General features: G+C 39.2%; 1 protein-coding gene across 1 annotated transcript; it reads right to left on the bottom strand.

Moving 5' to 3' along the window:
* Positions 1 to 4,738: 4,738 nt before the first annotated feature.
* Positions 4,739 to 12,691, bottom strand: LOC111225037 (tetraspanin-7-like). The gene is made up of 9 exons (XM_022749783.1): positions 12,501 to 12,691; positions 10,525 to 10,581; positions 8,741 to 8,860; positions 8,546 to 8,620; positions 7,962 to 8,057; positions 7,614 to 7,730; positions 7,390 to 7,422; positions 7,209 to 7,292; positions 4,739 to 6,259 (listed from the first exon to the last, which is right to left on the bottom strand). Exons 1-9 carry the CDS (start codon positions 12,558 to 12,560, stop codon positions 6,167 to 6,169), a joined length of 735 nt encoding a protein of 244 aa, XP_022605504.1. The 5' UTR covers positions 12,561 to 12,691; the 3' UTR covers positions 4,739 to 6,166.
* Positions 12,692 to 13,641: the final 950 nt, after the last annotated feature.

The following is a 13,641-nucleotide window of genomic DNA, read 5'->3' on the forward strand; positions in this document are numbered from 1 at the left end:
ACAGATTTCTTTTAAAATGATTTTGAGTCAGGACTTTCACAAGTGCCAGTTCAGTTCAGCTCAATCATTCACAGGATTTGCGAAGCAGTTCATTTAAAGTTCTTATAAGTATGTTTTCAAACCTGAATTCTTTATTTCAGTTAAAACTGAGTCGTTTTCCTCCTTAGAACAATTTTTTCGGGCAGATGTAAAATCAATCATATATCAGATATCAGATTTTTACTACATGAGTATCGTGGCATAATGAATTCAGGATAATGATGTTATCGCAACATCTATAGAAAAAACACCATATTAATATTTAATTTTTTAAATATCTTAGTTAAAGTCAATACCGGTGTATCTTGCTCCGGTCACAAATAAATTAAAGAGCAGTTAATTTGTGATGGGAACGTGATCGGCCCTCGATCTGACCCAATAACGAGACGCACTCTGTAGATGTGATCTGACTCCTGCAGCCACGCGCAGTTTCAACAGGTGCTAGCACCTCAGAGGGCGGAGTTAACGTTTTTACCTGTCTCGTCATGATGCATTTTGGTTCACTTCAGTGTTTTTCTGTGTGAAACAATAAACCAAACCAAGAGGAAAATGTGTCAGGTTGTCAGCAGAAGTCGTAGCAGAACAAAGAAAGTTGAGGTTTGGAAAGACCCCAGGATACTGCTGGAGGACATTCAACATGAATGATGGCTTGGGCGGAGTGATGATTAGACAAAGTCATTATTAACCTGCTGTTTTGCTGCCAGTCATAAAATGCAATTACAAAGGTTCACATTGTGAAGAGACCAGCAGACATGTCATGACGGCCAGCCAGCGTGAACAATACGAGGACACGGAAACTGGAGCAGCTGAATGGAACCCAGCCATCATTCATTTTATTATTTACACCTGTGGGGGGAAAAAAAAAAAAGAAGAAGGGGGAAAGCGGTCTGCGAGTTTGTTTGTTGATTCATTCCCTGCTTTACATTTTACTGTCGTACGTGTCCTGTCCCTGCCTCGTCCACCGCGGCTCTGGAGCTTTACGAAGTCGTCCGCAGAGCGCTTCCCTCGGCTGCTGCTGGCATCCTCAACTCCATTGTTTGGCTGTTTGTCACATTAAGATCCTCGGCGCTGCAGTCTCTTCAGCCCCCCCCCCACACACACACACACACACACACAGACTTATACACCTGGTTATAGGTTCATAAAACTGGGTGTCACCTCAACATGTTCACAGGTGGCTACCTTCCTGAGTTTACTGTGGGAAATGGAAAGACTGAAGCAGGGACGTAAACTCATCCATCAAGGAAAAGGTCTGAGAATCGAATCTTTGTCGCCTGCACAGCTTGTGTTCTCCCTCTCCGCTCGTCTCACAGTCTTTAAAAAAATAAACAAAAAAAAAAAAAACCAGGCTGTCAGAAACTCACACTGTATCTCTGTGATTGATTAACGGCCATAAATAAATGGGTGAGTGTTGACCCAGCAGGGGGGGAGGGGGGGGGCAGGAAAAGATAAGACAGATGTAAATGCTAACCGCTAACGTGCGTCCTGTGCTGAGAAGCTCCATCAGCTCAGTGTTTGTACTCTGTAGCTGAGTGACAGCAGAGAGAGTGTGAGCAGCTTTATGAAAACACTAAATACGACTTCTTCATCTCAGTTTCTACTATATTTAAATTGAAAAATGAGCAAAAACACACACCCAGTCATTTTCATGTGTGTGCCACATTATTATCTTCCTCTCCAGTTCTTTCACACCAGTATGTGGTGTGCAGATAAATGTGAGACCGGCTCCTCGTGCACATGCTGCTCTGTGGGTCAGACTGTTGGTGTGTACTGCCCCCTAATGGCGGCTGCTGGTTTATCCTGTCAATTACTTCTATATAAGGCCAAAAGTATATGGACACCTGAGTTTTGGAGCTACCTGCTGCTATAATAACATACACTGTGATCTTGTTCCTTCTTCCCACCCGTTCACAAATGTCATATATGTACATAAATATGTGCATATAAGATAAAATCATATTTAAAAATTATATATGAAGCTTTTTAGAAATTAAAATTATATTATATTAACATGTATAAGCATATTTATGTATGTATGCTTATATTTTAGACATATTTATATTATATAAATATATACCCATCACAAAGCCTGTCAATATATGTTGATATTATTATTTTTTTATGTATGTTTGTTAATAAACCTGCACATATAAATTAAATATATATTATTAACATACATGCTTGCTATTTTTAATTTATGTGCATATACACATTTTACTAAGGCTATTTCATGTATGTTATAAACTACAGGATGTATGTATGTGATAATAATATATCCCCTTATAGGTGACATATGTTACATTTCTGTGTGGGTTTCTGAGACTGGGCTTTAGTGCCCTCCAGTATGTTAGCATGTCTACTGCCATGTTTTTACATTTCCTTAATTATTTTATATTTGTGATGAGTTAAATGTTCTCTGTTGCTTTTGAAATGTTTGTCCTTTTAGTGATTATCTGAATGTTTTTGTCCTTTTTGTTCTTTTTGTTGTTTAACTCAATATTGTTAGAACATAGTATATATGTGTGTCTTTCTTTTCTTCTTCTGTGTGTCAACAGATGATCCTGGGCTTTGTAGTGCGATGCAGATGTGATATTTACATGATAAAGAGCCTAAGGTGGTTAAATGTTGTACATGTAGATTTAAACAGGAACTGGGAACATGTACAAGCAGTGTGCAGGTTTTTATTTGTTCAACACTGATGTCGGGGGGGGGGGGGGAAGGTCCGGTTCACAGTCTGTGTTCCAGTTCATTTTAAAGGTGTTAGATTGGGTTGAGGTCAGAGCTCTGTGCAGGTCTCACACACCAAACCGGGAAAAAAACATTTCTTAAGGGACCCAGGTTGTCAAGTTGAAACAGGAAGTGGACTAACACAAGCTGTTGTATTTTCACTTCATACAAATCTTAACATTGTGTGTCAGTTTGACACTCATGTACTCATTTACCTGCCACTCCCTGTCTGATCTGCAGCGTTTCCCCACCTTCAGCCGTCACCTGACTTCCACACCACCCTGCACACCTGTTCCCGACCCTCCAATCAGCTCCCTGACTTAAAAAAACAGTCACTCTCCCTTCAGTTTCCTGGCAGAGAGACCGTTCACACGGAGCTGCTGTAGACTGGGCCTGTAGCCTTCACCCTGACGGGATATTCAGTTTGAAATCTTCCATGTATTGTTCAGACTCCATAATGAGGGTTTGGGTGTTTCTTTCCTTTCGGGTCTTGCCCATGTCACTGTGGAGGGTGATGTAAGGTGAGGTTGGGGTCAGAGCTATTTCTACGAATCACATTAACAATGTCTGGCAAGAACACAGGAATATTAATAATACAGGAAGACGTTTTGCATTGTACCTCAAAGCGTGTGACAAAGCATCATTCACTTTACTGTGTTTTAAATAGGGAAGATTGAAATTACCACTGATCACTGAAATCTCTCATTTACAAAATTTGCACAACAGATTTACCCAGATTCAGTTTCCTGTTTGTTGTAATTGTCCTTGAGAGTTCACCTGTGGCAAATTGAACTGATTGGACACAGTTGAGAAACACCTGTGTGTATAAGGTCCCACAGTTCACACTGTAACTCAGGACAGAAGCCGTGAAGTCTGAAGAACTCTCTGTAGACCTTCATGATAAAACTGATCAGGACAAGAGAATAAACCCCAGGAGAACAGTGACCTCAGTAACAGTGAAATGGACGAACTCTGGAACCAGCAGGACTCTTCTTAGAGACTCAGTACCCAGGCTAGAAGGGTCCTGCTCAGAACCCGAGAACCAAGAACCCGACGGTCGCTCCAGCAGAGCTTCAGAAGTCCTCTGCAGAGATGGAGAACCTGCTGGAGGGACGACCGTCTCAGCAGCTCTTCAGTCAGACCTTTATGGTACTGAAGACACTTAGAGTAGAAGACATATCACATTTAAAGGAGGATGAGGAACCAGATTCTGTGGGCTGAGGAGACAAAAGCTGAACCCTCCGGGCAGAACTCCAAACACAATAAACAACACAGTCAAGTGTAAAAACTTAAAGGGATTTGAAGACTGTAGATACATGAGGAATGCAGGACAGGAACCAGATGAAGGAAACGGTCAGGAAGTGGAGCTGACACAGTACAAAAGAGAGGAAAGCATATAATGCTATGCAAAGTGCTGAGGGAAGTACATAGTCGTTTTTAATTAACTACTTAAAAGAAACGGGTCGAGCACAGAGAATTTACTTCTGTCTTGTTTTTTTTTCTCCTGTTCATTCTGTTAAATAAACACAAATATCAAGCAGGAGAAATGTGGTCTTTAACATTTTCTTTGTGGAGAGTCGTCATGTGAGACGCTTCTCTTTTTAAAAAAATAACCTTGTCGTGGGCAGAAGATGCACCAGAGACCCCGTTTTCTGTTCATAAGCGACCTCTGAACTCCGGGAGCTCCTCCGAACGAGGGAACTGACTGAACTGAACCAGCACAGAGCTGCTGAAACTTTTATGCTGACAACAAGTTTCAGGGGGATTCTCCCGCTAAAGCCGTGCTGAATTATAACGAGGCTCGCTGTTTGACCCCCGCAGTGGAATCCAAGCTGAAGATGCTGTTTCCAAAAAAACATCCTAAAAGAACACCCCCCCCCCATCCCTCCTCCCTCCCTCCCTCCCTCCCTCCCTATTAGTTTCCATCAGCCCTTTATCAAAACCAGGAAATAACTGTTAGACAAAGCATTAGTACAGTGTACGCATTCAGAGTTTATTCTGAAGTTAAATGAGCGCAGATTTCACAATAAAACAGTTTGTGTCATAGTATTTCTCTTCTATTTAAATCCTTTTTTGTTTTGTAAATGGTGGTGAGGTGTTCACTGCCTGTGGGAGACCTGAACACTTAACTAACCTGAGGAGCTGTTGTTGTTGTTGTTATTGTTGTTGTTGTTGTTTGTTGCTGTTTTAAAAAATACAACACTGGAGGTGAGGACGATCCTCATCTTACAACTGTATCTGTGTCTCGCTGCTAGAAATTTAATACTAAGCGCAACCATATAAAAGCTCTTATCAGTGCAGATGAAAGCAATAGTAACATTGACAATATGTATAACAAGGCGGCTTTAAATCTAAGCTAGCTTGCAGTTTCCCCCTCGCAATGGAATTTACTTGCAGGAACAAGTAAATCCACAAATACATTTTCAATACAACAGCACACAGTCTTGACAGTGCTGACCTTTTTAGAGAATGGAAAAACTGGAGAGTTCAAAATGGAGGACTTTATCCTATTAGCCAGTTAGCTCTGTTGCACCAGAGCCTGTCCACTTCCTGTTTGTGCCATTGAACCGAAAACTCGCTGCAATTCACCTAGAGGGCGCTCATTTAATTTTTTTGTTAATGAATTGGAGTGAATGGAGCTAAACGGTTAAAATAATTACCTACACCTGCTTTTAGACAAAAAAGCCCAAATTCTATTGTAGTTTTTTCAGATACAGGATCTATTCAGCTATAAATCAAAATCTTAAAGTCTTTTTGTTTTTCTTACAGGGAATGCAATTTTGCCTGTAAAATGTTAGCATTCTTTTAATGTATGCTGATTGGTCGGATTTACGACTAATTGCTACAGGACTAGTGTGCCAGACATCTAGCTGGAAGAGGTGAAATGACTATGCTAAGTGAAAGACTATGCTAGCATGTTGCTGCCTGCTAAGTGTGTTAGCAATTAGCTCGCCGGCTACAGTAGTTCGCCAAGGAAACGGATTTTCCAAATTACTCTTGATGCTTTTAAAACCACTAGTGGATGTTATGACCTCCTCTGGATGATAGAGCTTTAGTCAGATATGGAGAAGGGTGGAGCTTAGGAACTTCTTCCTTCCTACAATATATGTCTGTTATGTAAGACTGCTACAATACTTCTGGCCATCAAGTAACAAAAAATATAATTCACAAAAAAATAAACGTTTGCTCTTCAAGCAAGATTTTCTACAATAGAAAGCAGTGAAAGCAATGAAATGTTCCTGCAGCATCGTCCTTCTGTCTCCGACTTTCAGTTTCATTCTCTTAAAAGGCAGAAATGTCGTTAAAAAAAAAAAAAGTAAATGACTCATTTATTGACCGTGTATGTAGTCCTCTAATTACAGTGCAGAGGTTAAAGGTCAGGGGTCGAGGGTGGTTCCCTTCAGTAGCCCTTCATGGCCATGGACGCTCCTCCCGTGCTGTCGTGACGTTTGACCTGATGGATCATCAGGAAGGAGACGACCAGGCCCAGCAGCTGTAAAGACAAGTCGTCCATTAGAGAAACATTCAAACTGTTCAACACCTTTTTAATTCAAACCAGAAGTGAAAGACGCCAATGCGAGCAACCATCTGTCTAATCCACACTGCATACAACTGCTGCTAGATATTCAAATGCTGACTGGAGTCTGACAGCTGCTGTAAAGATGTTTTTTTGTTTGTTTGTTTTTTTTTGGTTTGTTGGTTTAACAGCTGAATGAGTTGTTGAGCTTTCTGATCTCATTTCAGGAGATGAGTGGAACTAACACAGTTGCAAACCGGGAGGTACGACTGGGTCTCTACACTTTTAAACGTTTAAATTTCAATGATATTCTCAGTGTTTTTCAATATAGCTAAATGTTAATCAGATTAAATATTTCAGCTTTGTATCCGTGAAAGATTTCTCCGTCCCGAAACTGAGATCAAAACATTCCCTGTACCTGTATCACTAACGTCCGATCCAAGAAATCGAGGCTGACCAGAGGCTTTACTTTTGCTTTGCTTCAACTACGCTGACCGTTAGCTTGCTAAGCCAACAGAAAGTATTAGCTGTACAAAAAAACAAAAGCAAATTCTTGCTGAAATACATCTTACCTTAGCAAAACATAAACCTGACATCAGTTCAGCGCCTTCTACAAGACAACAGCCCAACATTGATCCAAAATCTAACGTGTCAGGTCCCGACACTGTGTTTCTGTGAATTTGAAGCTAACGTTGGGGCTAAAGCTAACATTAGTTAAGCTAAGTGTGAAGTAGCTAACTGCACAAACATGAACTCAAGAAACCCTTGAAAACAGATTTAAAAGCTTTATATGCCCATTGGGATAATATATCTTGAAAGTTTTGGGAAGGAGGTTGGTGATGATATCTGGATGAAAATGTAGTAACAAAACACAACAACAACAACAACAACAACAACAACCAATGAGAATGACAGCCAAGCTTACTGCAGTGATGGAAAATCCAAAGAAGAAGCCCATGATGATCTTCATTAACATGTCCACCCATGAAAAGATGGCATCACCGCAGGTCTGCAGACAGTGAAGTGGAGAAAGGGTCATTACCTGGAAAGATCACCACCTGGTGGACTTGCTATTGCTTTGATTGGTTGCTTGTTTGATTGAGTACCTGTTCATAAATTTGGGATGGGCCCTGGGTTCCCTGTAAGAAAACAACAGCAGAGTATTGTCACCATATTTAGCAAAGAGAAACAGTCCACTGCTTATCCTCACACATCCAAACTAAAGGCCTCAGTTTTCTGACAGATTTCAACTTTTAACTCCAGAGATCTCGATCAACGGAACCACAAACCTACAATTAACCAACATTTTTAAATCTGATATTTCACTAACCGCAGGTTTGGCTCTACATTTGGTAGGTAGTCCGAAGTGGCTACGTGAGCTGCACTCACAGGATTCGGGGATTTCACTTCCCCAGTCGCTGGCGCTCGACAGCCCACAGCACTGGGCCTGCAAACACATGAGAAAGTGACTTTCAACGGGTGGAAATAGTCTTCGACAGTTGCAGCAGGAGATTATGGGAAATAATAAAAAAAAAAGTCTTGATTCCAGACTAACATTTGAATTGTTTAATATAACTGTTTTATCTTCAGATAGTGCATGGGGGGTTTATTTAGCTTAAATGTGAAATGTTAATTTTCAAATTTCAGTGCAGTACACTAAAATAGAAAAGAACATTACAGATGCCTGTATCCCTTGAAGCAGCTGTCTCATTCCCTCGTCTTCCATTAAGGGCTTTGCAATTTCAGCGGAGGTGTTCTTGAAGTCATCTCTGATCTGCAAAGAGAGATTATGAAGCAGGTCCAGGTTCTATATTAATACTGTGAAAGTATCAAAGCCTCAGTCCACAGAGAAATGCACACAGCCTGTATTCAGAAACTGAGCCTTAAAACCAGCCGTCAGGACTTCTGGAACTTTAGCCCCGCCCACCTGGACCCACCATCCAAACCTTGCAGGATTTGGTTGGTGTATTCGGTTGGTATTTGGTATATTTTTAATGCATCACTCAGAAAAACAGTCAGCCAATCAGAAAAGAGGCTCAGAGCCACAGGTTGCATCAAGTTAACGAAGGTAGCGTCAAGATGGACAGAAATAAAACACGTTTAGCATCGAGGTGACAGATCGAGAGTGATGGAGTCAGAACAGAGAGAGACAGGGTTCGTGAACTAATAGCTACAAAGAGAGAGTAAAAACAAGATCAAGATAAAGAGAGAAAAATTAGCATCACAAAATCAATAGATAGTAGATTGATGAAGATAGATGACCTTGTTTCTTGTGACAACGACAACAATGCCGAAGATCAGCATGATGACCATTCCAACCCCCATGAAGCCTGCAAACTGTGTGATGGAACAAGAACAACATTCAAAGTTTAATCCAATCAAAGAGACAGATATCTCAGGTGAAAAGTTAACACTTATTAGTTCTGCCTCTTGTTGAGCACGGGCTCTTGTACGTACTATTTTTAGGGCTATGCCTTTCTCAGCGCAGCCTGCATAGATTCCCAGGCAGGAGATGCCGAGGACGCCGATGGCGAACACCCACATCCATCCCAGGCCGGGGGTCCCGAACGCCGACAGCTACTCCGCCATGACAGGACAAAGACACAACCTCAAACACTGAGTTACTGTAAATTTAAAATTACATTTTTCTTACCATCAATAAATAAAAAAACATACATTATACAATTAATACTTTCCCTTCCACATAATGTGGCACCTGGTACATGTTAAAAAGTCAGTTTAAATATCCACAGGACCACGTGTTGAGTTTTTATAATATACTATTCTGAGCATATCCCAGTATTTATTTTATTTTATTTCATCACTGATGATGCATCTTAGGACAATGACAATAAGTTTTAGAGTTTTATTTATTTATCTATTTTTGATATAGTTACTCTTTAAATGAATATTCAGATTACGATACAAGAAATGATGGATTCAGAATTTGTTGATTTTATTGTCTTTGGCTTAACGTTACACGGCAGATTCACATCCAGAATCCAGATGTTAAAGTGACAGTTCAGGTCATGTGACGTGGAGTTGTGTAAGGTTATTATCTACGGTCAGTGTACGTAGATTCGGATCAGCGCGCTCACGGTTCCGAGGAGCTCCAGTGTAAGATCAGTTCGTCGTTGGTGTTTTCATGGGATTTTGTTGGCAGAGAGTGATGATTGCAATCAAATGTGTTGTGACATTTATATTTAAATATATAACGCCAGTGTAATTTCGCAGACCAAAACATTGTATTTTATTGGGGCCAGTTCTGTATAAAGGAACCATATCAGGTTTCAACTCGTTAACAAGTTTAAATCCTGCTTCCTGGAAAAAGCGGTTACTGGAATGCTGGAAATCTAAAACCTGACCGTGTTTTTTGGAACATGCTCAACAGAAATGGAAGTCAAATTTGATTATTTAAAAACAATGACCTGAGGCCGTTCTGTTCCAGAAATATAGATCATCCCTCACGTAGCCTGTCAGTATTTCTGATCTGATAACATTGTGAGAGCTATCCTGGTTTTGTGTCAACTGTGGAAATAAAACCCCACCCCCCCACCACCCCCCCGAGCAACATCTGTTCTGCATTAAGACAAGAAACCAGAGCCTGCACTACATCTGGGCAGCTGTTCGCCTCCTCATAAGACTCATTATCCATCACCTCGGCTCGTTCTAAACATTTCTCCTCAGGTATTTTCATGTGAGCTCCAAACAGGATTACAACATGCCCGGTCTTGACTAACGGAATCCAAAACGATTTTCACAAATGCAAACACACTGCTTTTGTTTTGATTAAAACCACAAGCAGCTTTTGTCGGCTCCAAGTGGTCACACAAGGACCTTTTTTTAAATGTTGCAATAAATGAAAAAGCCATTATGATTAAACAGTTGATTCATTTGTGGTTTGTTTATTGCTTGAAGGATGATTCAGGTTTATTGTAACTTGGGTTTTTATTCTTGTAGGTTTATGTTTCAGTCAATCACAACAGATTCAACAAATGTATTTAAAACTAAAAGTGAGCACAGCTGAGATGTTTACGGCAGTTAGATATGACGGTAAAAACTATGAAGTTCATCCCATAATGCTTTGCGCTATTTGTCCTTTTATATCGTCCTGGTAAAAAAAACCAAATGATAAGATACAAATGTGATGACTGGCTTTATGTTTGTTGTGTTTTGATTCGACGCTGAGAAACATGTGGATTACTGTTGTTGTTGTTGTTGTTGTTGTTGTTGTTGTTTACCTGGTAGCTGATGCTGGTGGCCTTCACTGCCCCGAAGATCAGCAAACATCCGATGATCTGAGGACACATCACATTAGTTAGCTTGAGTTTTAACAAAATAAAAGCTCCACGTATGGAGACTGAAGAGTGCCACCATAAAACTGATTCTTAAAAGAAGAAAAAATACAAATATAAATCTGAATTTCAAGGTTAAAATCCTACATTGTCTCCAATATGACAAAAACAACAAAGTTTGTTTTTCTAAATCCATTCGTCAGTTTGCAGTTTTTCTTTCTTTATATCGTCCCTTTGTCGCTGCTCGTTTCCCCAAAGAAAGGATTATTATCTTATCTTATCTTGGACACAGACAAATTCAAACTCACATAACTTTATTTCATATTCTAGTTTGGATCCTAGAGTTTCCTACAACACTGAATGCATCGGGTGTAGACAGTGTGTAAATGCTGCACAGATATCCTGTGCAGCATTTATACAAAATCAATCATACGAAAGGTTTGAGTATGTTGTTCATGTAAACATTAAACCACTTCAAAAACACCAGAAACAACCTGATGAAATAATATAAATGACATTAACTCAAATGAAACTTAAAACAGCTGCTCGACCGGGGAGCGGAGCCACCTGGAACTGAACAGACCCATATTAAATTATGTAATCATCACTTTAAAGAGCATATTTTGACATTAAACAGCCTTTTACAGAAAGCTTTACAAACTGGAAGTGGCTGGAAAATGGTCTCTAACAGTCATAAAGTGTGTTTACTATGTCATTTATCTTTATTATTTTATATTATATTATTATATTTTGTTTCGTTTTATTATTTATATTTATTTAATGTCCTCCAGGCATTACATCTGCAGTAGTTGACGCTGTATTCTTCGTAGTGGTATTTCTGCTCTGAGCCACTAGAGGGAGACACAGATCTAAAAACTCACAGACTTTCTGTGACCAACCTGAAGGTCGATGCAAACACTCACATGAAAAAAGAAAAGTGTGTGGCGGGCACGAAGAAAAGGAAAAACATTACTTTTTTGACAATTTTACACGTAGATCATCTGTGTTTTTCATTCTTGAACCTCATTTTGTCTTTTTCATCTCAGAGAAATTAGTTCATCTTCATTTGTTTCATTTTTTAAGGGGTTATTGTTTTTAAAGTGACACTTTTAATAATGTTTACATTCCTTCACTAAAGAACACAAAAGGGAGCTCCTTTAATGTTTCCGCCACTCTTTAAATTGACTTTCTCCTCTGATTGTTTTTCCTTTGCCCATCCACCTGAGTGCCTGATGTTTCTGCAGCAGCTTCATTAGTGAGAGTAGAAAGGGTTTGTGTGGGCGGGATGAAATATGAACCTGCATCAGAGATTTTCACTTTAGCTTCTGCTCTTCGTCTTGAGGGTTTTACTGGAAGTGAATTTTTATTGAACATCAGCCAAAGAAACCACACACACAAAAAAAACCACTCTTGCTTATTACCCTAGAAAAAAAATCTGTTTGATGTTTTATCACTTTACTACATGACACCAGCTGCACCACCACGATTTTGTTGTTTTTGTTGTTTTTTTTTTGGTCAATAAATCTGCATCTTGTAGTTTTGATACTACACATTTTTTTCCAGCGTTTATGTTCAGAAAAAGCTGAAAATCAAACTGATTTTTTAACAAACCATTTTTAAATATTATCTTTTTCCACCCAGCCCATGCATCCCTGTCAGTTTATGAACATGTGAAATTAAAACTGAATTGTTTAAGGAGGGTGAAACTAAGATGAACAAGAATTGCGTAACTACTTTTTTGGTGGATTGTTTTTCTCCCTGTTTTCCTCTTTTTTTTTAATCTTTTGTTTCAAACAACACATATTAAACTAAATACATTTTTTTCAAATAAAACACATGTAAATAAACCTAAAATATAACTGAAAATGAAATTAGAAATATTAAAAAAAAAGGAGAAAAAGGAAAAAAGTTTTTCTACTTACAGCAAACAACACATTGAAGAAGATAAAGAGACATTTGAGACATCCGTTAATTTTTCCCATCTTCAGTTTTTGGTGGTTTGGTCTCAGCAGATGAAGAAGTGAAGCAGCGTGTGTGTGTGTGTGTGTGATGATGATGTGCAGCAGTGTGTGCTGTGATAAAGTACATGCAGAGACACAGTGCAGGGGACGAACGCAGAGTTACAACACACAGAGCTGAACTGCCGTCATACTCTTCTATCTACTTCTTAAAGCAGAAGAGATCAAGGGAAATGACAAATGTCAACACAAGATGCAACTGAAAGGGTTTCACCTGCGATTGAAAAAACTTCTTCTACACTTATTAAGTCATTAAAGAAGTTTTTTTTATTGTATTCTTATGATTTTAACTTTTGCAGATTGAGTTCAGCACTTGAAGACGTCTTTTTCGTATTTTACCTTTTTATCCTTTTTAATCATAAGAACACGCAAAATGAATTCACAACATTCACATAGAAGTTTGACTATTTAAAACTTTACATCATTCGTTCAAACATGTTTTAAACATGGTGTTTGAATGTCTTATATCGAGGCTTCATTTCCAAATGTAACTTTTGAGAGGGCATGAGGAGGACTGAACAAAGTGTGGGAGCGCTGAAGATTATTTGTCTAGATGATCTAGTGCGGAGGCTCTGGAGAAAGTTCTCGACGTACTGGGATTCAGGGTTCAAGGAAATTTAAAATGTCATTTTATTGACAAAAAGAATAGATACCAAACCAAACGAGGGGAACAGACGCTCTCTAGGTGAAGGTGAAACACTACAGGGAAAATAAATGACCTGTGAAAATTAAAGCTTCCGAAAACTATGTGTTGAAAACAGTAAAATGTAATTCTTGGAAAGAAAAAAAGGATTTTTAATTAAAGAATAAAATATAACAGAAAAAAGACCAAACAAACAAAGTGATAAACAGAGTAAAAGAAGAAACTGCTGCTCCAGAAGAAAAAGAAGAGAAAGAGCAGAAGTTATTTACATGAAAAAGACCTGCTGTTGCACCTTTGTGTCCTATCTGACTGCTCTAGATCTATGAAGGGTTTACAGCAGGAAGACCGCACCCCCTTGTAGTATGTGTGTGTGAGTGTGTGTGTGTGTGTGTGTGTGTGTGT

The sequence above is a fragment of the Seriola dumerili genome, unplaced genomic scaffold (genome assembly GCF_002260705.1).
Source record: "Seriola dumerili isolate Sdu_G_001 unplaced genomic scaffold, Sdu_1.0 BDQW01000138.1, whole genome shotgun sequence".
NCBI classification, from domain to species: Eukaryota; Metazoa; Chordata; class Actinopteri; order Carangiformes; family Carangidae; genus Seriola; species Seriola dumerili.